This window comes from Balaenoptera ricei, chromosome 21, assembly GCF_028023285.1.
Source record: "Balaenoptera ricei isolate mBalRic1 chromosome 21, mBalRic1.hap2, whole genome shotgun sequence".
Lineage (NCBI taxonomy): Eukaryota > Metazoa > Chordata > Mammalia > Artiodactyla > Balaenopteridae > Balaenoptera > Balaenoptera ricei.
In genome coordinates, this window is record NC_082659.1 from 35137322 (window position 1) to 35163269 (window position 25948).

At 43.4% G+C, this 25948-nt stretch overlaps 1 protein-coding gene across 10 annotated transcripts in view; it reads left to right on the forward strand.

Annotated features, from left to right (window-relative positions):
• SH2D4A (SH2 domain containing 4A) overlaps positions 1-25948 on the forward strand; it is a 72741-nt gene that overhangs the window by 22924 nt on the left and 23869 nt on the right. For all 10 annotated transcript variants that reach the window (XM_059909226.1, XM_059909234.1, XM_059909228.1 and 7 more), the window contains 3 exons: positions 14344-14424; positions 20712-20823; positions 21964-22165. In XM_059909226.1, the coding sequence (XP_059765209.1) occupies positions 14344-14424; positions 20712-20823; positions 21964-22165 (395 nt within the window). The remainder of the gene's footprint in view (positions 1-14343; positions 14425-20711; positions 20824-21963; positions 22166-25948) is intronic.

The window sequence follows — 25948 nt, forward strand, 5'->3', positions numbered from 1 at the left end:
GTGGGCCATGGAGCTTCTGGGCCCTGTGGCCTCTGTCGCAGGTGTGCGCAGGCTGTGGCCACTTTACTCACCAGGATGGTTGGGGCGGGGTCTGGCGCTCGGGCAGCGGTTTGCTGGGCCTGCCTGTAACACTGGCACCTCCGGGTCCTAGATTTGTCCTAATGGGTCTCCCCTTTTGTTGAGGACAAAGCATCAGTGTCTCTTGGCTTCGTAGATTCTGCCTGGGATTGTGGAACAGCTGTTGCCTCAACACAACAGCATTCTATACTCAGAACTAGGATGAATTCTCTTAGGTCAGGTGGTTTAAAAAGCTGAAATGTAATTTGCGGCTTGGATTATGGTTTGGAAGAAGAATGAAACTATATGGTGAAGTGTTTCTTCTGCCAACAATTTAATTACCCTGAGAACTAACAGGGGATTTGCAGCTGTGTGGCTTCCATTTGGTCTCTGGCTCTATGACGCTGTGTGTGCTCTTTACCTCTTGGAGGCTGTTAAGTGGGAGGTACATTGAGGAGAAGATCCCAAGATTGATTGATTTACTCATGCAATGAACAAGTACCCATTATGTACTAGGCTTGAGATGACAATGCAGGAGTGAAAATAGAATCACTGCTGTCATGAATTTCGTAGTTGAGGAAGCAGGGAAAGACTTCACATAAAATGTCACTTCAAACGATGGCAGTGCTCCAGGACTGGGGTATGTTTCTGTGCCTCGCTCACCCCAGGACGTGAGCATTCCCGGGGCGTGCATAATGGCTTTGCAGGGGACTCAGAGCTGGAGGTGACCACAGAGGCTGCCTGGGGCTGGAGGTTCCAGCAAAGGGACAGTTGGGCAGGGCTGTGTGGCTGGAATGCAGAGGGAATGACAGAGTGAGGGGCTGGGCAAGGCCAGACAGGACAGGGTCTTGGGGGCGACATACGTGTTCTGACCCTTTGTGCAAGAACAGCTGGAAATTGTCAGTGATTTTTGAGCAAGGGGCTGGCCTAAGCAGATTCATATTTTGAAAGGAACTGATCAGGCATCCCAGTGGGCAGGGAAGTGAGGTTTCTAGCACAGCCCAGGTTTCCAAGCTTGGAAGCCTGTGAGTGTGGGTGTGTCATCAGCATAAACAGGAACAAATGGCTGGAGGAGTTGCTGGTTTTAAAGACGATGAGTCTGGTTTAGAAACATCAAGGACTTCTCATGCTCCTCCAGGTGGAGATGTAAGTTGATTTCATACAAAAGAATAAAACACACACAATTTGACTTAGCGTCCACAAAGCTTTTCCACATGGATTTAGTTCATTTTACAACACAATGCAAGTGATGATTTCTTTTCTACAGATGAACAAACTAATGCCCAAAGAGAGATTGATTTGCCCCCCATATCTCAGAAAGTCCTCATTTTTGTATATCTACTTGAACTTCCACTCCCATCATAACTTTGGTGTACTTAAAACAGATTCATTGTCTTCTCCAGATCTGCTCCTTGGAGAAGAACTCTAGTGAGAAACCAAGGCAGGAGTTTTGGAAGTCACCCATTGCATGTTTCCAAATGCAATCCGGGCTTGCGCTGTAAAGATTTCCGTGTTTCGGCCATAATTTAACCATAGTATCTAGAAGGATATTGTCATGTCTTTAAAATTGCATTGTCTACACAAGGCCTAAAGTTTATTATAAAAGGAAAAATCATCAAGCCATTTTTATTGATGTTAGTGATCATAATGCTTATCTGAATAACCATGGGAAGATTTAAAGAGCCATCAGTTTTCCAGAATTATAAAAAGTATTCAAGGAAAATCAGCTATAGATTTACTAAAATAAAATGGTCTTGTTGGACTTGTAATGAATTTCCACATGACAGATCATCACCAGAAAATGTGCCCCATATGCTCAGAAAGTTCTCCAGACCTGAATCTGAAAGCACTCCTTACTGGTCTGATCTAAAACCTCTGAAGGGCTATGAAGAAGAGATAAAAGTTAAATTCAACCTAAATGCTGATGTGCCTTTAGCACCGTGGAAGCTCTTGTGTAAGAGTCAGTCACTCATAGGAGGTGGTGCTTCTTAGTTAATGATTTAACTGGGGTGTAAGAGTGGACTGGGTTTCTGCCTTTGTATCAGCCAGTGTCTTTTCAGCTCTGCTCTGATTATGTTGTGAATGGAGGAGAACATGTAGTCAAGGACCCCTTTGGGCCTGTGTAGGACTTGGGGGCCAATCCCACAGTTATTCCTTCATTATCCTCCCTCTTTACCCGCTAATATTTTGAATAAGATGAAATCAGCTTAAAAGAATGACAAGGCCAGCTTCAAGAGGAGAAAACAGCACATCCTAAGAGCATAGCCAGGAGCCTGGGATATTCTTTGGTGAAAAGGCAGATTTGCTTTGGTGCAGGTAACTGGGGTGATCGCGGCGAGGGGGAGGAATTTGACACTTCACGTGCAGGCATCCCTGGACAGTTGCCAAATGATTTAGATGCACTGTCTCACTCCATCCTCACAGCAGCCGTCGGAGACGTGAAACGGGGTCTGTTCTCCGAGGGGAGGAAGCAAGGGCAGTGGCTTGTGCAGAGCCTGTGTTAGAGGCAGAGCTGGGCCATCTCGTCTGCCCCTGCCCCGGGGAAGCTATCACGGCTGCATCGTCACCATCACACTGCTGGCAAGAGAGGTTTTGCTTTTGTGCCCCCAAAGCAGGAGTGCTTTAGACCCAGATGTTGTTGGCTTTCAAATTAAACAGTAGACTTTTTTCTGTAAGAAAACACGGAGAAAGAGAAAGAGGAGAGCGGAGAAACAGACGCAATGAGATCTAACTGCCTGGACACCTGCCAGGGCGGATCCACGGCAGTGTCCCCAGAGCTCGCAATGTGGCCCTGCTGCTGCCTCGGCCAGATTCTCAGAGCGGCGTTTGCCCTGCGCGTGGCAGCACTGAGTCTGTGAGGCAGGGTTTCTCACGTGGGCTAGCGGACAAACCTCAGAACCTTTTGGAGCCTCTGTCTTCTCACCTGTAAAAACTGGGAATTAAAAATACATGCCTTGTTTTATCTCATGGTTTATTTTGTAAAAATTACATGAGATAATATATTTGGAAATGCTTGGAAAACTGCAAATCCCACTACAACTCCAAGGGGTTATTTTAACCAGAAACACGCGAAGCCTTGCCTGGTCTGCGTGACAGTGTCCTACACCCGGCCTGCCCTGCGAGCACCCTGCCCGGTGAGGCCGACTGAGGTGAATCGGTCCTTCCGTGAGCTAAGGCTCGTCAGGGGCTCCATACGTGTAGGGATAGGTGTTACGGGGCCATAAGGGAGGAACCCGACTGGGTCTCGGTGTCTCAGGACTTGGGAGAAAGAAGGGACACCCCCTGGAAAGCATGCACCCAGTGAGGCAGGACAGTCAAGTTCCTGGTGGGGAGGGCGGAGCTGGCCAGGGAGGGTGGGGCTGGCCGGGGGAGGGCGGGGCTGGCCGGGGGAGGCCTGGGGGCCAGCAGGGTGTCAGTGGAAAGTGAGTGAAAGCATCTTGAGCGGTCTAGGGAGGGAGTGGCCTGACCTGGGCAGGGCTTGGGTGGGAAGGAAGGCGCTTTGGGAGGGTGTCTAGAGGCTGTATCATGGGGGAGGAATCAGGCTTGTCCTGTTTAGTTTTGTGTTGCTGCCGTAGCAAATTACTATGAACTTAATACCCACTTGTTATCGCACAGCCCCCAGGTCAGACATCTGACGTGGCTTGGCTGGGTCTTCCGTTCTCACGAGGCAGAAATCGAGGTGTTGGCTGAGAAGGGATCTTATCTGGAAGCTTCGGGAAAGAATCGCTTCCATGCTTATTCAGGTCGTTGGCTCATGAGCCACCGCGAGCCCTGTCAGCCTGGGAACAGTCCTGGGGCTGCCTGCCTGCCTTCTCGTGCTGCCAGTGTGGCCCCTCCCGCAAAGGCGGGTGGAGTCTCTCTCCTGCTTAGAATTTAGAGAGTTGCTAATATTCTAGACTTGACCTTCTGCTGCATCTCTCAGACTCCTGGTGGAGAAAGTTATGTGCTTTTAAGGGCTCATGTGATTAGTTGAGGCCAATAGAACAATCCAGGAAAGTCTCCCTATTTTAAGGTCTGTAGCTTATAATGAATACCTGCAAACTTCCTGTGTAACATAACACAGACGCAAGTTCCGGGGGATGAGGGTGTAGACATTTGGGGGCTACTCTACCTGCCACACCCTGTAGGCGGTGGACTCAGTACCACTGGCCTGCCCTGCCTTATCCAAACCCCTGGGCCAGATGCGTTTCAGATTTTTTCAGATTTTATAAAAGAAATGCTGTGTATATACTGTATAATATATAGTGTCCCCAGCAGGGTTTGGTTACACTTTGCAATCAGTTACTGTAAATACTGTAAATGATCTCATGTTAGTCCAAGTCAGGTTTTCCCCCTCAGTGTGAGTTACGTACGTTCAGAGCTTGTTGGATTTCAGAATTGTTAATAAGGGATTGTGGACTTATGGTAGGTTTTTGCTCTGTGGTAACATAATGAGAGCAAGCATGGTAAACGTAGTCAGAAGAACTGGGCTTTCATTCTCACTCTGTGTCTACAGGATTTCGTTTTTTCTTATCTATAAAATGAGAGGCTTTTGAAATGTACGTAGACACAAAACTTAAGACCTCTTACGCACGTACACCTGGGCAGACATCACTAATGGATCGCAGCTCTCCTTCCCCCAACCCAGGGCACATGCGCCCTCGCGTCCTGTCCACAGACGCCTCCGTGCTCATTCCCGGGAGCGAGCGCTCGAGATGGAATCTATTTGCTGAGATGGCTCCTCCTAGCCTTCCAGCTCTAAATGCCGGTGATCCTAAACAGCACCCATGCCTGTGTGCCCTGAAGGCGAATATTTTCTCATGTCTTTATGGCTGTTAAGGAGGGTTTCCATGCAGTTTCACTGGAAAAATCACAGCACCAGGGCTGGACTTTCACATCCAAGCAGGAATTAGGCAGGGGTGTGAGGTCCAAGCCCAGCAGTACAGGGCCGAGGTTAACCCAGCCCCATTTCCGAAAATAAAGTACATACTACGTCCTCCTTAGTCAACTGGCTAGCCTATCCTCAGCTTTTCACCACAGCCCTCCACCCCCAGATTGGAGGCTATACCTCTTGACCCACCTGGGTCTACTTAATCTTCTCACATATAAAAAATTGTAGAGACCTGTACCCTTCCCTCCATGGAACCAGAACAGTAAACAGCCCAATCTTTAGGTTTGCATTTGGATTATTTTATACCAATGCAACAATGATTTATTTTATATCTTCATTGGCAGATGGCTTCATCCAAGGAGATCTTTTCTAGAACAGTGAAAGATTTGTCCCAATTCTAAGGGTAGAGAATTTCTGCTTAACCCTTAGATCCACAAGAAGCCAACCTGGGGGATTTGAGAAGAGTTATTTGATGCCTGCCTCAGGGTTTGGAAAACTTGGGGTCCAGTCTCAGCATCTTTTGACACACTGAGGATAATCTTTGCAAAACATTTCTTAAGAATATATTTATGTTAACTTAAAATTTTCATTTTAACAAATGGATAACCAAAAGTAAGACTGCCCAAGTAAGTACCAGATACCTTGAAACAGTGCAGCTGACATAGAATACCTCTAGTCCGGGAATGGAGGTTTCCATCCTTAGAAGCAGCTCTGTGACCTGCGGCCCCATCCTACGGGAATCAGTTCCCTCTCTAAAACAGGGATTAAATTAGCCACATTGTTTCTTTACAAAGGAAGCTGAAAAAACTTTATGACGTTGCTTGCCTGATATCGTCTGATGGAAACAGCAAGAATTGCCCCTGAAGTCCTTCAGTTATGAGATGCTATTCTCACCATGAGCCCAGGCTTGGTCCTTCTCATTCTTCAGGTGAGGAGGTAGAGGCAGAGGGAGGCTGAGTGGCTGGTGCAATCTGAGGAGACAGAAATGATCCCTAGATTAGAGCTGCCTGCATGGCTTCTTTCCTGGAAGCTGTTGCCCTCTACAAAATACCTGCCCTTTCCTTGTCTTTGGCAGCAGTGGTAGCACTTGGGAAACTCAGAAATGATGCTCTGCTTAATATCTAGTGAGAGTGTTCTGGTTCTCAGTGGATCACAGCAAACACTCAAGTGCTGCTGGGAGCCTGCCCCTGAATGGGAGGTGATGGTAAATATGAGAATTTAGCTGTCACCCAGCCCTGTTCTGAGACATGCAGGTTGGGAAGCAGAGGCCATGCCCAGGCAGAGACAAGTCTGACGAGGAGTTAATAAGAGCCAGAGAAGAGGACAGGAGAGGCACTGTGTGAGCAGGCGCCCCTCCCTGGGGGAGTCTGGGTAAGAACTAGGGGTACCTCTCTGCTGAGCAGAGATCCTTAGGGACCCTTGGTGTGGACAGCCCTCCCAAAGCAGTCAGTGTTTAACCCCTTCCTGCAGGAGAATTTGGGAGGGAAAGAACAGGTTTGAGGGTGGTGGGTGGGATGCTAATTAAAAGAGAAGCCCTTGTGTGGCTCTGTGTCAGGTGATTTGTAGGCTGGGGACTCATTCATCAGTAGACTGACTGTCCTTGCCCCGAAGGGGACCTTGGATAAAACTATCTGCTCACTTTTAGATTTTTATTTCCAGAGAATTACTTGTTTTTAACAGAAATGGCCTTCAAAGTGGACCACATTGCAAACCAGGAGATTAAAAAAAAATTACAACGCAAATATTTGGAATTCAAAGCATTAAAAAAAACCCAAAAAAGACCTTGAAGCTAGCAGATTAAAAACCCTTGAGCAAGAGTCTTCCCTGTCATACATAGTATCTTCTTTAACCAAATGGAGCTAGAGATGAGACCTCTCACCTCTCCACCGCTACCATGCACGCACACACACACACACACACACACACACACACACACCTCCCACACTGCCCCAAGGCTCTGGCACCTGCTTTTACATCTGTCATTTCACTATAACTGATAACAAAAACATGCCACTAAAATGTGCATTTTAATCGTAAAGTTGACATTGAAACTGTGGTAGTGTTCAGTTGTGTTTTTAGGTGTTATTCTAACTCGTAGCGTTATGTTCCCTTCAGTAGAGAACAGTGAAGGGGCACCTGGATAATGATTTTCAGACACAATGAAAGGCTTCCACTTAGGTTTTCCTTCTTCCTTACCTCCTTCATCCCTTCCAAACTGAAGTTATTAAGCTTGCTGTCTACTCAGAAGCCAGCAGTTCTCTAAAACTGGATTTTGATTGTTTGCCTTCATAAAGGAGAGATTCAGAAGCAAGATACTGAGATCAGACCACTTGAAGAGAATGGAAAAGAATATGCTTGATTGCAACTTTTGGACCCTTATTCATCTCAAGGTGCTTCTCTTCTACACAGCAACCCCAGTTTGGGGCTCTATGTGGCCCAGGCTTTCTATTAAGAGTGAAAAGTGGTATTATAGCACAGCTCCTTAGGTGACTTAACCTAGGAGAGTAGGCGGGTGGAGACCCTGCCCCGCACCGAGGGGTACACGCCCTGTGCCAGGGCCTGGTGGAGCTCTCGTCTGCAGACAGACATGTTGCCAGTCCCTCAGAGGGAGTAGGGGTCACACTAATAATGAGGAAACCACTGCAAACAGAAGGGGAAATGTATCCTTGAAATGCAAGTGGAATTTTGAGGGTTGAGTTGAATGTGAAGAAAAAAGAGAGATAATCCCAAACCAGTAACCGTTTCTCTTGATGTATATTCCCTCCTAGTATACATGAAGGAAGCAGTTCAGTATTATTTTTGTGAGAGATTAAAGTATCGTGTATACCAGGTAAAAACAGACGAGGAATTAACCGTGCTCATTGTATTAATTCAAGAGAAGAGCCGTAATCAGAGAGTTACACAATTACCCAAGGAGTTTTTGTGTGACTGTAATAGAATTTCATGGTAGTCTGTAGAATAAAATTTTATATAAGATAGAATCACAGAATCGTAAGCCCTTAAAAGCCTTTTAAGCTGTTGGAGTTTTAAAAGTAGTATGTTATATTAAAGGCTTCATATAAAGTGAATTACAAAAGAGAAAAACAGTTCTGGTGTTGAGAGTTGTACATTACAAAGTTGGTAACACAACTTCATTTTGTGTGATGCACGTGATGTTGGCAATGATTCATTTATCCGACTCACTGGAGTAGCATGCTGGGAAGAAAAATATGGAACCCTGTGGGGCCTTGCTGACCTTTCTGGGGCTCAGTTTCCTGGTCTGAAAAATGGAGGTTACAGTAGCTACAAATCACTGGGTTGGATGTGAGTAAAATATATATGTAAATACTATTTTCTTTTTTTTTTTTTTTTTTAATAAACTTATTTATTTTATTTATTTATTTTTGGCTGTGTTGGATCTTCGTTGCTGTGTGTGGGCTTTCTCTAGTTGCGGCGAGCGGGGGCTACTCTTCGTTGTGGTGGGTGGACTTCTCACTGTAGTGACTTCTCTTGCTGCAGAGCATGGGCTCTAGGCACTCGGGCTTCAGTAGTTGTGGCTCGCAGGCTCTAGAATGCAGGCTCAGTAGTTGCGGTGCACGGGCTTAGTTGCTCCGTGGCATGTGGGATCTTCCCAGACCAGGGCTCGAACCCGTGTCCCCTGCATTGGCAGGAGGATTCTTAACCACTGCGCCACCAGGGAAGTCCACTATTTTCTATTATTATTTATTGTTAGGCTCCTATTTTATGTTACGTCAAGACTTCCCAAATCAACCATGTTTTTAAGACTCTTTGACTACTCTCCTAACAATCCTTTGTTACTATCCTTATACTTTATATTCTTATACTTTATATTTATATATATTACAGCTATATAAATATAATAAATATATAAATATTTATAATATCCTTAAACTTTATATTTAACAATTACTTTATTTCTCTTGCTGTCTTCCTTTTCTCCTTCATGGATCATATATCAGGTATCTCCCTGGTGAAATTGTAAGAGCGGCCTCTGAAACTCTTTCATATCTGAAACACTTTGCCCTAACAACCCTTATTAGTTCTGATTATTGCATTTCCTGAGGATGTTACTGCCCAGTTCTGCTGTTTGCACATCACTTGGAGGAGTCGTGGGTGAGGTGCGTTGCCGGCAGACAGACCTTCATGCAGCATGACAGTTCCATGCTCTGCTCTGCTCAGAATAAACTCAGGTGCTAAAGACTAATGCATTATTTAAAGAGGTGCCATAAAGTTACACATGATACTAGAGTCCACTGTATTTTCAAGTCGGACTCTCCAGTAGTCTTTGTGCATAGATTTTGCTGGGAACAATGTTAGAGAAATGGGGAAAAGATTCCCTAAGGTCTCCGTTGTCCTAATTCATGTTTCAGTAAAATCTCTCCACAGGGACCACACAGCATATTTTCAGCAGTAAAATTGAATGTCCCTTTTTCATCCTGTTAGTCTAGTTGGCTTTAGGAAAGTATCTCCACTTTCTCTATATTATTATTCTTTGTCACTTTATCAAAGCACAGTTTCATTATTCTGCCTCTCTCACTATTTTAGAAAGAAAGAAAAAGAAGTGCTAAACCCCAGTATGCTCAAAAGCTTACTATTATAGTCATCACTGGGAAATTCCCTTTTCACTTAAAATGGTTGAGAATAGAAATAGGAATCTGATTATTCCAGCGACCTGGTTAGCAAAGTGCGGGGACAGGCCATCGATTTTTGGAGAATTTGAATTAAGTCTCTCTTATTAGTATTAAAACTAGACTGAATATCTTTTAATGATTGAGAACATGCTCGTGAATACATAGTGTGTTCATTCATTCACCAAATACTTATTGAGGCCCTACTAAGTGCCCAGTCACTGTTCTCTTTGCCGAGGCTCCAGGTATCGTGAATTAGTTAAGCTGACGTGATCTTTGCCCTCACAGAGGTTACTACTCTGACCATTAGTCTGTTAAGGAAGACCATGGATTTAAGAGGTGTAAGATCAGGATGAGCCAGTTCTTAACCTAGCACTTTGTTTTCAGATGTAAACTCTTGATTTTAGCCCCTTAATTCAGCGGTCCCCAACCTTTTTGGCACCAGGGGCCGGTTTCATGGAAGACAAATTTCCACGGATGGGGGGTGGATGGGGGATGGCTCAGGCGGTAACGTGAGCGCTGGGGAGCGATGGGGAGCGGCAAATGAAGCTTCGCTCGCTCGCCCGCCGCTCACCTCCTGCTGTGCGGCCCGGTTCCTAACAGGCCAGGGACCGTTAGCGGTCTGCAACCTGTGGTTTGGGGACCCCTGCCTTAATTCATCATTTTCTTCTTCACCATTAAAACATAAGCGCTAAAAATGTTCTGTTCACTGGAGCTTTCTTGTTTATTCCAAAGGCTCTTGACGTTTGTTTGATTGTATAGTCCTACTTTTAAAAAGAGTGAATATTAGGTTGGAAGCCAGAATGAACCATTTTTCAAACCAGTTTAAAAAGTGAATATAATTAGAATAATTCTCATATGACACATAGTCTCTGGAGGAAATACAGTTTGTAACCATATAATATTGATGTTGCTGGCAGCGTCTTTTGTTTACCCATTGCTTATATAGATTTGAATGGCCATACTTCTAAGTTTAATGGTAATTTATATATACTTATAAAATCCTTTGGTCATTGTGGAGGGGCTCCACTCCCAGGTCTCCTTGGTCCACACTGATTGGAGAGGACCATTCTGACTTGGTTTCTGCAGGAAGTCCACTAGCTTGTGATGTCATTGGCTTCCAAGTTTTCTCTCTATTTTTTTGGAGCTTTTGCATAAATATTCCATGGCACTTTTCGTTTTTAAATGAAACAAATATGAAGAAGATACAACAGCTTTAACTCTGCCCATAGGGCTTCAGCAGCTGCAGAAGTCTCTGTAATGCAGCAGGTGGGAGGGGAGAGCAGACAGATGTTCTCTCCGGGGCACCCCACAGAAGGAGCAGGGCAAGGGTTTCAGCCCCTGCTTTCCTACCTATGAACAGGTCGCCTTACCTTTTTGGTAAAGGGATAATACCTGCTTTGATACCCTTATGGTGTTGATATGAAGGTCAAATGAGGCATGGACTTGAAAGTTCTTTGTAAGAAAAAATTATGCAGGGAGGTGGGTAGTTTTCCAACCTTCCTTGTGTTGCAAATTGGGATAGCTAAAGAGTCTATTCCCTGGAACCCAGCGTCATTCGGAAGCTTCAGAGAGGGCCCGGCGCCCTCTTTGGGACGCCTCTTCATCCTTGAGCTGGGGACGCTCAGAGTGCTATTCCTGAGGCTGTCTCCTTCCGGTACTGACATCGTGAACCATCACTTTTGAGCCATGGATCTGGCTGTGTTTTAGTAAAGGAGATCTGGCTCACACTGCTTTCAGTCTATTCCATTGTACATGGTGTGCTTTGTGGATTCGTAAGCATGTAAGTGTATCTGAATGAACTGCTCTACGCAAGTCTTGATGAACTTCTTCATATTATTTTAACATTTTGGAATAAGAGCGAATCTTCGCTCACCCTTAAAATGAGAATTTTTATAAATGTGGTTCTCAGTACGTGTGAATAGTTTTAGAGTTGACGGTATGTTTTAGACACATGGAAGGATTTGAATAGAAGTACTGATCTCTGGGGTGGTTGTTAAATTAATCAGTCGTTTATGCTAAATCTTATCTACTCAAGAACCAACTTGTGAGCTTTGATGTACTAAAAACAAAACCTAAACCTTCAGACAAGGAAAGGCTGTCAACTCTGAGTGGCACCAGTAGGCGGTGCTGACGGTCACAGAGGTCCCTTCAGTCCCCGGCACCAAGTCCTGAAAATTGTCTTGTTCCTGCATCTGTGCTTAGATTTGAGCTCTTTTAAAAATATTGATGACCCTGTAATATCTGACAAGTGAAGAAGCAGTGAGCATGTTGAAAGTGCTAGTGAGAAAAGGCACATGATGATGATGGAAAAAATCCAGATTGTAATTTCTTAAAAAGCAAGTGGTGAGAAAACACTTTTGTGTGTATACATGAGATCGATAGTTCCATTGAAGGAATACTTCTAAGGGACAAAGAATAACTTGTACAGTGTGTTGAAGGTGTTATGTCCAAGCAGAGGACGGTAATTGGCAAGTGATGGGGGAAAATGCTTGACAAAATAGACCACGCTTTGGGATATATGACTTAGAAGAGCAACGTCAGATATCTATTAGCCTGACGCTAATTCAGGAAACAACTAAGAGTTTGTTCAGGAGCTGATCGTGGTGGAGGTGCTGCTGATGAAACCTTGGTCCAAAGCTCTGCTAGTGGCAGAAGCCCAGGTCCCTCTGAAACACATGAGTGGAGAAGCGGGGGCTGCAGTACTGTCTACAGCACCTGAGGAGGTAGCAGTGGAGCGCAGTCACCTGCTTCCTAATTTTCAGCATAGAAGAAACATCCTTTTTGCCAAATGATGCCCCACAGATCTTATATCATTGAGGGAAGGGAGAGTGAGGCTGTTTTTAAAGTTCACAGTTCTTATAGTGGCAATGTATTCAGAGACCACAAGCCTGAGCCCTTCAAAGCCATCTCGGACTTTTGAACAGACAGACTTATACAAAAGCTGTTGGAAGAGTTCTAATCTGTTCATCAGTAGAGGAACTGGTTATCATCCTATTCTGCTTTAGATGCAGGGCAGCTACATATCCTTTTATAATATCAGAATAAGGAAAAGATGAGACAGAATATGGCAAGTAGCAATTGTGAAACCTATAGGATTCATTACTTTGCCAAGTAATAGGTATAAGAAATCTTTTGACCTGCAACTCATTTCCCTATCATGACAATATTGATATAGTGGAAAAAGCATGAACTCTGGCACAGGCTGGCTGTGTGATCCCAGAAAGCTGCACAACTCCTCTGAGATTCAGTTCCTTCACCTGAGGATGGGCGTTATGTTGCCCCTCCTTCAGCGATGTTGTGGGCAGTGAAGATGATACTTACTAAGGCGCTGATGCAGAGCCTGGGCAGGACAGGCTCCAGTGACCCTCAGCCATCAGGGAAATCAGCATCGACTGTACTCCCGTGATCAGTAAGTGACCTCAGCGGAGAGCTGGAGTCCAGGGCCGCCAGCGATGGCCAGCTTTATCAGCTAAGATAGGATAGACCAAACAGGCAATGGTCAAAACATCATGGAGGTGCATCTTTCTCCCTTGTAACGTCCAGGCTGGGTGTTCTGGTCCAGGAAGGCTCAGGTCTACACAGCCGTTCAGGGACTCAGGATTTGGAGGCTCTGCTGTTTTTCTAGTAGCATGACTGCTGTCACCATTCCAGCCCAGAGAAGGGGGAAATGGCCTGGAGACACATGTGAAGGAGGTTTTAAGGGCCCAGATCGAAGTGGCCAATACCAGTTATCACCTGCATTATTTTGGAGATAATTATTCACATGGGCACCGAACTGCAGGGGCAGGATTGAGGTAGCCATGCTGGTTCGTTTCATGGCATAGAAGTGACCCTAAAGTACCCCCTGTGCTCCACACTGAATCTTGGTACCGACCTTTGGCTGAAACTTTGCAGGCAATTTCTCATCTATGCCAGGATCCAGGAAGGAGTCCTCAGGCACAAGACTCATGAGTCGTGGTACCGTGGGTTGAGGGTGGCTAATATCGGCCACACAGGTCACATGGCTGCCATGCTGGCCTTGGCCCAGACTGCACTCAGGCCAGGGACCGGGTGACGGGGGCCGGTGTAACTGACCTGGTCTTACGAGGCGCCCCGTGTGCTGTGCCAGCTCAGTCACAGAGCCAGAGGGGTTGGCAGGTGGCCCACAAGGATGGTCCCAGGGAATCCAGGCAGCAGAACTGGGAACCCCATTGGTAGGAGCTGGCTCCTAGGAAATCCGTCTAGAGCAGCAGAAGCCTAGATCCGGAACTGGGAAGTGGGGGCAGTGGGGGGAGCGGGGGATGTGAGCGGGCACGGAGGGTGGGCAGGGCTCCCAGGCACTGGGTCTTCCAGGTATGCCTCCAGCCCTAGAAGGGGAGAGAGGTGAATGCAGTTAAGTGGCCGAAACTAAGGCGTTTCTCTGGTCCGACCTAAAACACGGGATGGGGTAGAGCAGGGATTAAGAGAGAAAGAAGGGAATTGAGATTAAGGAGTAGTGTTGATGTCTTAAAGTCATCCCAGGGACCTTGGGGCCAGCTGGGAGCAAGACATGAGCAAACCACCAGCTCCTGGCTGCTGGGCAGTGATTCATCTCTAACCCTACTGAGTGCAGAGGCTGGGGCTTCATATACCCGCCCCCTCAGTCAGGATGGGCTCAGGAGCTCACTTGCTGGCGGGAAAGGGGAGGATCCAGTTGGGGCGGGCAGCATTTGGGAACATCGACATGAGGGAAGCATTAACAGATTATCTTCTGAAATTGCACTGCAGCTCTAAATGGCATAAAAATGTGTTTCATTTAATTTCTAGTTGCCCTCCAGTTCCTCAAGAAATGTTCACCAAATGTTGGCAGATTCTATCAGTCGTATGAAGGAATATGGATTTCACCAGGTAAAAGACTTACCTTCCGTCTCAGGGGCTAAGTGCAGAGCCAGTTCCACTAATGTTTCACAAATTGTTTTATTAGCCTCATGCAGAAACGAAATTAAGCAGCACACTGTGAACTCTGTCTTTGAAAAGCTTGTGAGCACAGCTGTTCATCTTTACCTGTTTTTCTGGAGAGTCTTGAGTATCATGGAAAGGGTGTGCCAGGACGTATCTGCTCGTCAGGACATATCGGACTCCTCCCTGAAGATCTGACGCCAGATAGCGTCCTGGACAGAGGCAAACGCTGGGGAGACTGATTTCAGAGAGAGATAGACGAAACATGAAACTTGGCAGAAATCGTGAATTCACATTAGGTTCCCTAGGTGTTCACTCTTTCTCGAGCCTGTCCCTTTGCGCTGAGCAGCTGCTTGGGTCACTGTGCCCATGGTGCCCGCAGGGCCTCCAGGAGCTCAGGTCTCCGGGTCCATCCGGACAGGGACCTCTCTGCTCCCTCCGTCCTACTGCCTTGTTACCATATATGCGGCTCAGGATAACTGAGGCAGAGACTGGAAAGAAACCCTGTAGGGTTTGGCCCACAGATGGTCTGAAAAAGTGGAGCGAGAGATGAGGCTGTAAAATGAAGGTTCTGGGGGCCACAGGCTGGGATGGAGGCTGTGAGGAGGTGGCTGGGGCCGGTTCCCTTGGGTGGTGACCCAGGCCCGGACTCCTCTGCAGGGCCACGTGTGAGCTGGAGAGCTTGCACGTTTGAGGCTTCAGTCATGGGGAGGTCTGGAGCTGTGGGCCTGGTGTGCAGACGCTGATGTAACACATGCCTCTTTATAAAACAGCAGCAATAGTCCCTAAAGGAACTCCCCAGTGACACTGCCCTGATTACATTATGCCATTTTAAATGAGGGCAGGTGAGGAAGAAAGGACAGAAGATCTGCGTGTTCGTTCAGATGACCTATGTTGAGTTCCTCCTGCGTGCCAGGCTCTGCTGTGGGCACTAGAGACACAGTGAACGAAACAGATAAAGTCCCTGCCCTCGGAAAGCTTATACTCCTGATGGGGAGACAGATGATACATCTGTGTGTGAAGTCAAGGCCTAAAAGCTCTGCAGGAAAACCATGCAGTATAAGGGAGCTGAGGAACGCGGGGAGGGTGGGAGTTGGTTTTTATAGAGGTGGCCAGAGAAGTTGACATTGGAGCAGAGACCTGAAGAATGAGGGCGGGGTGATGGGGATGGCTGGGGAAGTATGTTCCAGGCAGAGGGAACAGCACATAGGAGGGCACAGAGGCAAGAGCTCTTGGACACGGTGGAGGAATGACACAGAAGTCAGTAATGAGACGGAGTGAGGGGCTGATGAGGGAGCTGGTGGGAATATTTGCGTCAGCAGCCCGGGACGAGCGGCTTTGTGTCAGGGACCTTTGACAGCTCCATCTGCCCATCTCTGGCTCCACACCCCAGCCCCTGGGCATCTGGACCAGCGTCCAGGCTCAGCCCTGTTGCCCCTCCACTCGCTGGCCTTCATCCTGCACCTGTGTGCTTCAGCAGAGCACTTCTAAAGAAGAAATGATGGTTTTCTAAACAGAGAAAGTAAAGATCAACTTGTGAAGACTTTTCTAAAAGTAAATTTTCTGGAGGAATCCTTAGAGAAACTCGGGACAAGTTCTTGAGTGTTCTAGCTGCTCTGAATAGAAACAGCGGCCAGGGTCAGCTCTCATCTGCTGTTACTCTGTGAAACATTAGTTTTGTCTCCTTTCTCACTGTGCCCATACATAATGACACTGTGGATGAAAAAGGAGTGAGACTTACTAAACACGGCTCTCTCAGACACTGGCGTATCACCTCAGCAACCAAGTACCGCCCGAATTATTATTTACTTAATATATTTCTTTAAGTAGACTCACTTTATAAACTTCTTGCTTTTCCTAAGCAACAGTATCCTTAGCATAACAGTATGCTATGATAGCATAGTTTAATATTGTAGCTATATTTTTCTAATTATTTAAAATCATTTAAAAATATGTGTGTGGAAGACAAAGCTCCCTTTGAATTTTTTTCTGTTTGAGCTTAGAAATTTCTACCAGCACTTTTGATGTATTTCAGGCTTGCCAACAGCTTCAATAAGGCAATGGCAAATTTTAAGTCATTTCAAACACCAAAAGCTGTTCTTTGGTTTTTATAATATTGACTAAAGAAGGGGGGCTTAGCTCTGGGCAGGAAAAGAATGTAAGAAAAAAAGTCAAAACAATCAAACCACAAAAGTTTCGTTGCATCTGAGGTGAAGTGCATAATACAAATTATCACCATCTTCTGTGTTAACTGTGATTTAATGGTGATTGAAACCAGTTTCACAGCATCGAGGTACATATTTTACTTGTGGTGCAATAATTTAACCACAAGAAAGTCTTTATCTTTCTATAGGAAAACACAAAAGAAAAAAACCATGATTTCTGTGGTGCAGAGCAAAGCACGGCCAGTCTTTCCTGCCCCTCAGCCTGTTTCATGACTCAGCTGACGAGTCTTTTTCTTGCCGCACCAAGTTGTAAATTCATTTTTCTCATGAACACTCAGAAGGTTGTCCTCAAAGAAACAAAGGAATTTTTAAGTGATTTGGTGTGTTAGTTTTCTCTTTGGTTAAAAACAAATTCCCTTGAGTGTACTTAAGGCTACAGAACCGTAAATGTCAAAATGGTTAAGATGGTAAACTTAGTGTTATGTATATTTTACCACAATTTTTAAAAACGTTAAAATGGTAATTTTATGTTATATGTATTTTACCACAGTAAATAATATTGTAAGTCCACTATACTTCAATTAAAAATTCCCTTTTTAAGGAAGACTCATGTTTCTTATTCTATATTTTTCCTTCTCAAAAAGGATGCTTTTAAAAGATATTTTTGTATATTTTATTTTTTCTTTTCTTTATTGAAGTACAGTTGATTTACAATATTGTGTTAGTTTCAGGTGTAGAACAAAGTGATTAAGTTATTTTTTTTCAGATTACATTCCATTATACATTATTATAAGATATTGAGTATAATTCTCTGTGCTATACAGTAAATCCTTGTTGTTTATTTTTTATATAGCAGTTTATATCTGTTAATCCTATACTCCTAATTTGTTCCTCCCTCCCTCGCTCCCTCTCCCGTTTGGTAACCATAAATATGCTTTCTATGTCTGTGAGCCTGTTTCTATTTTGTATATAGATTTATTTGTATTACTTTTTAGATTCCACATATATGTGATATATAATATTTGTCTATCTCTGTCGGACTTACTTCACTAATTATGATAATCTCTAGGTCTATCCATGTTGCTGCAAATGGCAATATTTCATTCTTTTTTATGGCTGAGTAATATTCCACTGTGTATAAATATCACATCTTCTTAAGCCAATCGTCTGTTGGTGGGCACTTGGGTTGTTTCCATGTCTTGGCTATTTTAAATCATGTTGCTATGACCATTTGGGTGCATGTATCTTTTTGAATTAGAGTTTTCTCCAGATATATGCCCAGGAGTGAGATTGCTGGATCATATGGTAGCTCTATTTTTAGTTTTTTAAGGAACGTCCATACTATTCTCCATAGTAGATGCACCAATTTACATTCCCACCAACAGTGTAAGAGGGTTCCCTTTTCTCCACACTCTCTTTAGCATTTATTATTTGTAGACTTTTTGATGATGGCCATTCTGACTGGTGTGAGGTGATAGCTCATTGTGGTTGATTTGCATTTCTCTAATAGTGAAGTTGAGCATCTTTTCATGTGCCTGTTGACCATCTGTATGTCTTCTTTAGAAAAACGTCTGTTTAGGTTTTCTGCTCCTTTTTTGATTGGGTTGTTTATTTTTTTGATATTGAGTTCTATGAGCTGTCTGTATATTTTGAATATTAACCCCTTGTTGTTTGCCTCGTTTGCAAATATTTTCTCCCATTCCATAGGTTGTTTTTTCATTTTGTTGATGGTTTCCTTTACTGTGCAAAAGCTTATATGTTTGGTTAGGTCCCATTTGTTTATATTTTGCTTTTATTTCTTTTGCCTTGGGAGACTGACCTAAGAAAACATTGGTACGGTTTATGTCAGGGAATGTTTTGCCTATGTTCTCTTCTAGGAGTTTTATGGTGTCGTGTTTTATATGTAGGTCTTTAAGCCATTCTGAGTTTACTTTTGTGTGGTTTGAGGGAGTGTTCTAATTTCATTGATCTACATGTAGCTGTCCAGCTTTCCCCAACACCACTTGTTGAAGAAGGTGTCTTTTCTCCATTGTACAGTCTCGCCTCCTTTGTCATAGATTAATTGACCATAGGTGCGAGGGTTTATTTCTGGGCTCTCTATTCTGTTCCATTGATCTTTATGTCTGTTTTTATGCCATTACCATGCAGTTTTGATTACTGTAGCTTTGTAGTATAGTCTGAAGTCTGGGAAGATTTTTGCCTCTAGCTTTGTTCTTTTTCCTCAGGATTGCTTTGGCAATTCTGGGTCTTTTGTAGTTCCATATAAATTTTAGGATTATTTGTTCTAGTTCTGTGAAAAATGTCCTGGGTTTCTTGATAGGGATCACATTAAATCTGTAGATTGCTTGGGATAGTATGGCCATTTTAACAATATTTATTCTTCCAATCCAAGAACATAGGATATTTTTCCATTTCTTTGAATCATTTTCAGTTTCCTTTAAAAATGATTTATAGTTCTCGGTGTATAGGTCGTTTACCTCCTTGGTTAAGTTTATTCCTAGGTTTTTGTTTTTGTTTTGACGTGATTTTAAAATCATGTTTAAATTTCATTGTTAGTGTAAAGAAGTGCAACAGGTTTCTGTGTATTAATCTTGTATCCTGCTATCTTGCTGAATTCATTTATTAGTTCTAGTAGTTTTTGTATTATGAATTTAGGGTTCTCTATATAGAGTATCATGTCACCTGCAAATAGTGGCAGTTTTACCTCTTCCCTTCCAGCTTGGGTACATTTTATTTATTTTTCTTGTCTGGTTGCTGTGGCTAGGACTTCCAATACTACGTTGAATAGAAGTGGTAAGAATGGGCATCCTTTTCTCGTTCCTTTGGGAAGTCTTTCAGCTTTTCACCATTGACTATGATGTTGACTGTGGGTTTGTTGTAAATAGCTTTCATTATGTTGAGATATGTTCCCTTTATACCCATATTGATGAGAGTTTCTATCGTGAATGGATGTTGAATTCTGTCACGTGATTTTTTGGCATCTATTGAGATAATCATGTGGTTTTTGTCTTTTCTTTTGTTGATGTGGTGTATCACATTGATTGATTTGCATATGTTGGGCCATCCTTGTGACCCTGGAATGAATCCAACTTGATCATGGTATAGGATCCTTTTTATGTGTTGGATTCAGTGTGCAAATATTTTGTTGAGGAGTTTTGCAGCTATATTCATCAAAGATATTGGCCTGTAAATTTCTTTTTTTGTAGTGTCTTTGGTTTTGGCAGCAGGGTGATGGTGGCTTCATAGAATGAATTTAGGAGTGTTCCCTCTTCCTCAGTCTTTTGGAAGAGTTTGAGAAGGATCAGTATAAGTTCTTCTTTGTATGTTTGGTAGAATTCCCCAGTGAAGCCATTTGGTCCTGGACTTTTGTTTGCAGTGAGTTCTTTTTTAAATTACAGATTCTATTTCACTTCTAGTGATCGGTCTGTTCAAATTAGCTGTTTCTTCCTGACAGCTTTGGTGGGCTGCATGTTTTCTAGAAACGTGTCCGTTTCTTCTAGGTTGTCCAACTTGTTGGCATATAATTGTTCATAGTATTCTCTTATGATTTTTTTATATTTCTGTGGTATCAGTTATTATTTCTCCTCTTTCATTTCTTATTTTGTTTATTTGGGTACTCTCTCTTTTCTTCTTGGTGAACCGGGCTAGAGGTTTGTTAATTTTGTTTATCTTTTCAAAAAAACCAGCTCTTGGTTTTGTTGATCTTTTCTGTTTTTTTTTGAGCTCTATTTTATTTATCTACTCTCTGATCTTTATTATTTCCTTCTTTCTGTTGACTTTGGATTTTGTTTGTCCTTCTTTTTCTAATTCTTTTAGGTGGTAGGTTAGATTATTTATTTGAGATTTTTCTTGTTTCTTGAGGAAGGCCTGTAGTGCTATGAACTTCCCTCTTAGAACTGCTTTTGCTGCATTCCATAGATTTTGTAAGGTTGTGTTTTCATTTTCGAGCTTTCTATTCTCTTCCATTCATCTATATGCCCATTTTTTTGCCCATACCATGCCTAGTGCCTGCCTTACTGCAGGAAACTGCCAGAATCCCTCACCAGTGTTTGTTTTTGGTTTTTTAAACAGAAGAAAGAATCTGTGAAGAAAACACAAGATGAAGAAGTAAAACAAATAGATGAAGAGAGAACCAAGCAGATTTATAAGAGCTGGAAAGAAGATTCGGAGTGGCAGGCCTCTTGTGAGTACCCAGAGGCCTCCATAACAGCGACACTAAGCTAGTTTGTTCACCGAATAAGATGATCCATCTAGGAAGCACTTAGAGTGGTTGTTGAGAGATGTTTTAACACTAAACTATTACTCAGAGGCTACAGAGCCATCTAAACATTGAATAGCAGAAAGGTTCTCATCTAAACATTGAATAGCAGGAATGTTCTCAATTCATCTTAGTACCATCAAAATTATGATGTATGTATATGATGAAATGGTATTTATCTATGAAAAAATGTTTTGGAAGAGTGTTTAATGTCCTTGGAATGTGTTTATATCTTTTTAGCTTGGAGAAGAAAAATCATTATAAAATAGTATGAAAAATATCCCTACTTATAAATGTCTAAGTATATGAGGGAAAAGAAGTGGCAGGTTAACATATTAACATTAGTTTTCTTGGAGAGGCAGGATTCAAGGTTATTTATTGGAATTCTTGTTTTTCTGTATTTTTCTCAGTTTTCAACAGTGAACACATCTTAACTTTGTAATCAGAAGAACACAGGGGTAACAGGCTGGATGTGTCAGCATCCCTCCCACACCTGTGGCTCAACCCTGCCCCCTTCTGAGTTAGCACTGCCCAGAGATCGTCCTCCTAGGGAGAGGCCAGTGCAGATGAAGGCAGAGCAGAGCATGTGTGAGGATGCTGGGAGGATTCGGGTTTGAAACAGGATTAGCGCTTCCATCTGACTTGGACAAAGACACCCTAACTTCCCGGTCATCCCTTGAAGCAACAGGAGGAGAACAGGGGCGGCCATGTTTGCAGAATGTTGGGAATTCCATCACAATGAACATCATTAAAATGACAATTTTTGTGAAGTGAAAATGTTTACCAGATCCAATCACTTCTATGCAGTGAAATCTTAGTGTAATGGAACACTTTAGGCATTTCTGTGAAATCAAACATAACAGATTCTGACCAATAATGTCTGAAGTGCAGATACACTCAGTAAAGCTTATTCTTACATCCTGCATTAGGGTCTTTAATGCTAGGCATTGCTGGTGCCTGTTCATTGTTACCAGAGTCCGCTCTGTTCACCGTCTGTGGTGCTGATTCTTCTGAACATCTCCGTGGGCTCATGAGGGCCTTTCTCAAACCCCACTGTTTTTCTAGTGCGGAAATCCAAGGCAGCTGATGAGAGGAGGCGCTCCCTGGCCAAACAAGCGCGGGAGGACTACAAGAGGCTGTCCCAGAGGGGGAGAGGTGGCGAGGGGCCACAGAGCCCCCCTGGTGGCCCCCAGAAACCCCGGAGGCCCCCCCTTCCACCCAAGCCTCAGTTCCTGAGCCCTGCGGGACACCCCTGCAGACCTCTCAGGTAAGAAGCCATGCAGGTGGCTTTAAGCATAAGCGGTGAAATGGCCGATTAAAATAGATGAATTGCGTGGCCGCTGCGGGGAGAGAGCCTGCTGGTGCCATTCAGTCCGGCCCCACCTCTGAGTCTGTGATGCTGAGACACCTGGGCAGCCCTTCATCTCCCCTCATCTGTAAAATCCCCACTGTGGGTACCATTAACATAGCCAGGAACTTCGTGAAGATGCACAGCGAGGTCCTGTGCCCCCAGCCCAGCTCACCCCCACCTGGTGACAGCCAGTGAGGGGAGGGGGGACAACTGGGGGGTCATCACAGTAGGAACCCCGGTTTGCCGGCCTTCACATCATGAGCAGAGCTACATTTCCACTGCTCAGGATTAAAGATTTGATGATAATTCTCATTCTGGGATATACAGCCAAGCTCATAGATTGAGAATATGGAAATGTTTCTTTTCTTTTTTTTTTTAAATATCTTTATTGGAGTATAATTGCTTTACAATGTTGTGTTAGTTTCTGCTGTACAACAAAGCGAATCAGCTATATGTATACATATATCCCTATATCCCCTCCCTCTTGAGCCTCCCTCCCACCCTCCCTATCCCACCCCTCTAGGTCATCACAAAGCATCGAGCTGATCTCCCTGTGCTATGCAGCAGCTGGAAATGTTTCTTTTTTAAATGAAGACTTTATTTGGCCATGGTGGTCCCTTTGCCTCCTAGGCTGTGGGGGGAATTAGGCAGAATAATTTGTTTTGGAAAATCCTTGAATAAAAATACAGTGCAAACCCACAGCTAACATCATTCTCAATGGTGAAAAACTGAAACCATTTCCACTAAGATCAGGAACAAGACAAAGTTGCCCACTCTCACCACTATTATTCAACATAGTTTTGGAAGTTTTAGCCACAGCAATCAGAGAAGAAAAAGAAATAAAAGGAACCCAAATCGGAAAAGAAGAAGTAAAACTGTCACTGTTTGCAGATGACATATTATACATAGAGAATCCTAAAGCTGCTACCAGAAAACTACTAGAGCTAATCAATGAATCTGGTAAAGTAGCAGGATACAAAATTAATGCACAGAAATCTCTTGCATTCCTATACACTAATGATGAAAAATCTGAAAGAGAAATTAAGGAAACACTCCCATTTACCATTGCAACAAAAAGCATAAAATACCTAGGAGTAAACCTACCTAAGGAGACAAAAGACCTGTATGCAGAAAACTGTAAGACACTGATGAAAGAAATTAAAGATGATACAAACAGATGGAGATATATACATGTTCTTGAACTGGAAGAATCAACATTGTGAAAATGACTATACTACTCAAAAAAACCTACAGATTTAATGCAATCCCTATCAAACTACCAATGGCATTTTTCACAGAACTAGAACAAAAAATTTCACAATTTGTATGGAAACACAAAAGACCCCGAATAGCTAAAGCAATCTTGAGAAAGGAAGATGGAGCTGGAGGAATCAGGCTTCCTGACTTCAGACTATACTACAAAGCTACAGTAATCAAGACAGTATGGTACTGACACAAAAACAGAAATATAGATCAATGGAACAGGATAGAAAGCCCAGAGATAAACCCATGCACATATGGTCACCTTATCTTTGATAAAGGAAGCAAGACTATACAATGGAGAAAAGACAGCCTTTTCAATAAGTGGTGCTGGGAAAACTGGACAGCTACATGTAAAAGAATGAAATTAGAACACTCCCTAACACCATACACAAAAATAAACTCCAAATGGATTAAAGACCTAAATGTAAGGCCAGACACTATCAAACTCTTAGAGGAAAACATAGGCAGAACCCTCTATGACATAAATCACAGCAAGATCCTTTTTCACCCACCTCCTAGAGTAATGGAAATAAAAACAAAAATAAACAAACGGGACCTAATGAAACTTCAAAGCTTTTGCACAGCAAAGGAAACCATAAACAAGACGAAAAGACAACCCTCAGAATGGGAGAAAATATTTGCAAACGAAGCAACTGACAAAGGATTAATCTCTAAAATATACAAGCAGCTCATGCAGCTCAATATCAAAAAAGCAAACAACCCAATCCAAAAATGGGCAGAAGACCTAAATAGACATTTCTCCAAAGAAGATATATGGCTTGCCAACAAACACATGAAAGGATGCTCAACATCACTAATCATTAGAGAAATGCAAATCAAAACTACAAAGAGGTATCACCTCACACTGGTCAGAATGGCCATCATCAAAAAATCTACAAACAATAAATGCTAGAGAGGGTGTGGAGGAAAGGGAACCCTCTTGCACTGTTGGTGGGAATGTAAATTGATACAGCCACTATGGAAAACAGTATGGAGGTTCCTTTAAAAACTAAAACTAAAACTACCATACGACCCAGCAATCCCACTACTGGGCATATACCCTGAGAAAACCATCATTCAAAAAGAGACATGTACCACAATGTTCATTGCAGCACTATTTACAATAGTCAGGACATGGAAGCAACCTAAGTGTCCATCAGCAGATGAATGGATAAAGAAGATGTGGCACATATATACAATGGAATATACTCAGCCATAAAAAGAAACAAAATTGAGTTATTTGTAGTGAGGTGGATGGACCTAGAGTCTGTCATACAGAGTGAAGTAAGTCAGAAAGAGAAAAATAAATACCATATGCTAACACACATATATAGAATCTAAAAAAAAAATGGTTCTGAAGAACCTATGGGCAGGACAGGAATAAAGATGCAGACATAGAGAGTGGACTTAAGGACACGGGGAGGGGGAAGGGTAAGCTGGGACGAAGTGAGAGAGTGGCATGGACATATATACACTACCAAACGTAAAATAGATAGCTAGTGGGAAGCAGCAGCATAGCACAGGGAGATCAGCTCGGTGCTTTGTGACCACATAGAGGGGTGGGATAGGGAGGGTTGAAGGGAGACGCAAGAGGGAGGAGATATGGGGATATATGTATACATATAGCTGATTTACTTTGTTATACAGCAGAAACTAAAACAACATTGTAAAGCAATTATACTCCAATAAAGATGTTAAAAGAAAAATGCAGTGATATCACAGCAGAAACCCCCATCCCTTATGTTCACTAATTATAAAATTATTTTCTCCTGTTTATTGCTATTATATGAGTTTTTCATATTCTGGTGTGTAGGAAGATGATATTTAAAATAACCAAGAGAAATCAAATATTGATTTAATGAAACACAACTGTCTAAAGCCTTTTCCTCTGAAATAAAAACTAAAAATGCTTCTCTGTCAGGAGTATGGAAAAATAAAAAACAAAGATCTCCTTTTGTGTGGGTCAGTAGTTATCTTCAGGGCTTTTTCCTAATGGGGATTATGTCCGCAGAGGAAGCAGGAGGTGGACCATTTCCTCTGCTATGATTATACTTACTCAGTTGAAAGGTTCCATCTGGGGACTTGGGGACCAGCATTAACTGACCATGTTCTACAGAGTGACAGTTTGGGGAACGCTTTTTCCTTATGACAACAAGAGAGGCCCCTCAACGTTGTGACTGGGGCACGGAGTGTGAGCTCCTGCGCAGGCGCCTCCCACACCCGAGCCTTTCACTGTGTTGGGCCGCAGGTCCCCGCAGGCTATGTGCCTCTCCAGGCTCCTCCAAGGGTGGAATACGGCTTGTCATACGCCCGCACCCACAGTATTTTTAGAGCACAGCTTATGTGACTGACAGCAATGAAGGTGCCTTTTAATGAGGGTTTTAAGATGATGTTTTAAGCTCCAGTAGCTCATTTTTTCCAACTTAAGCCACTTGC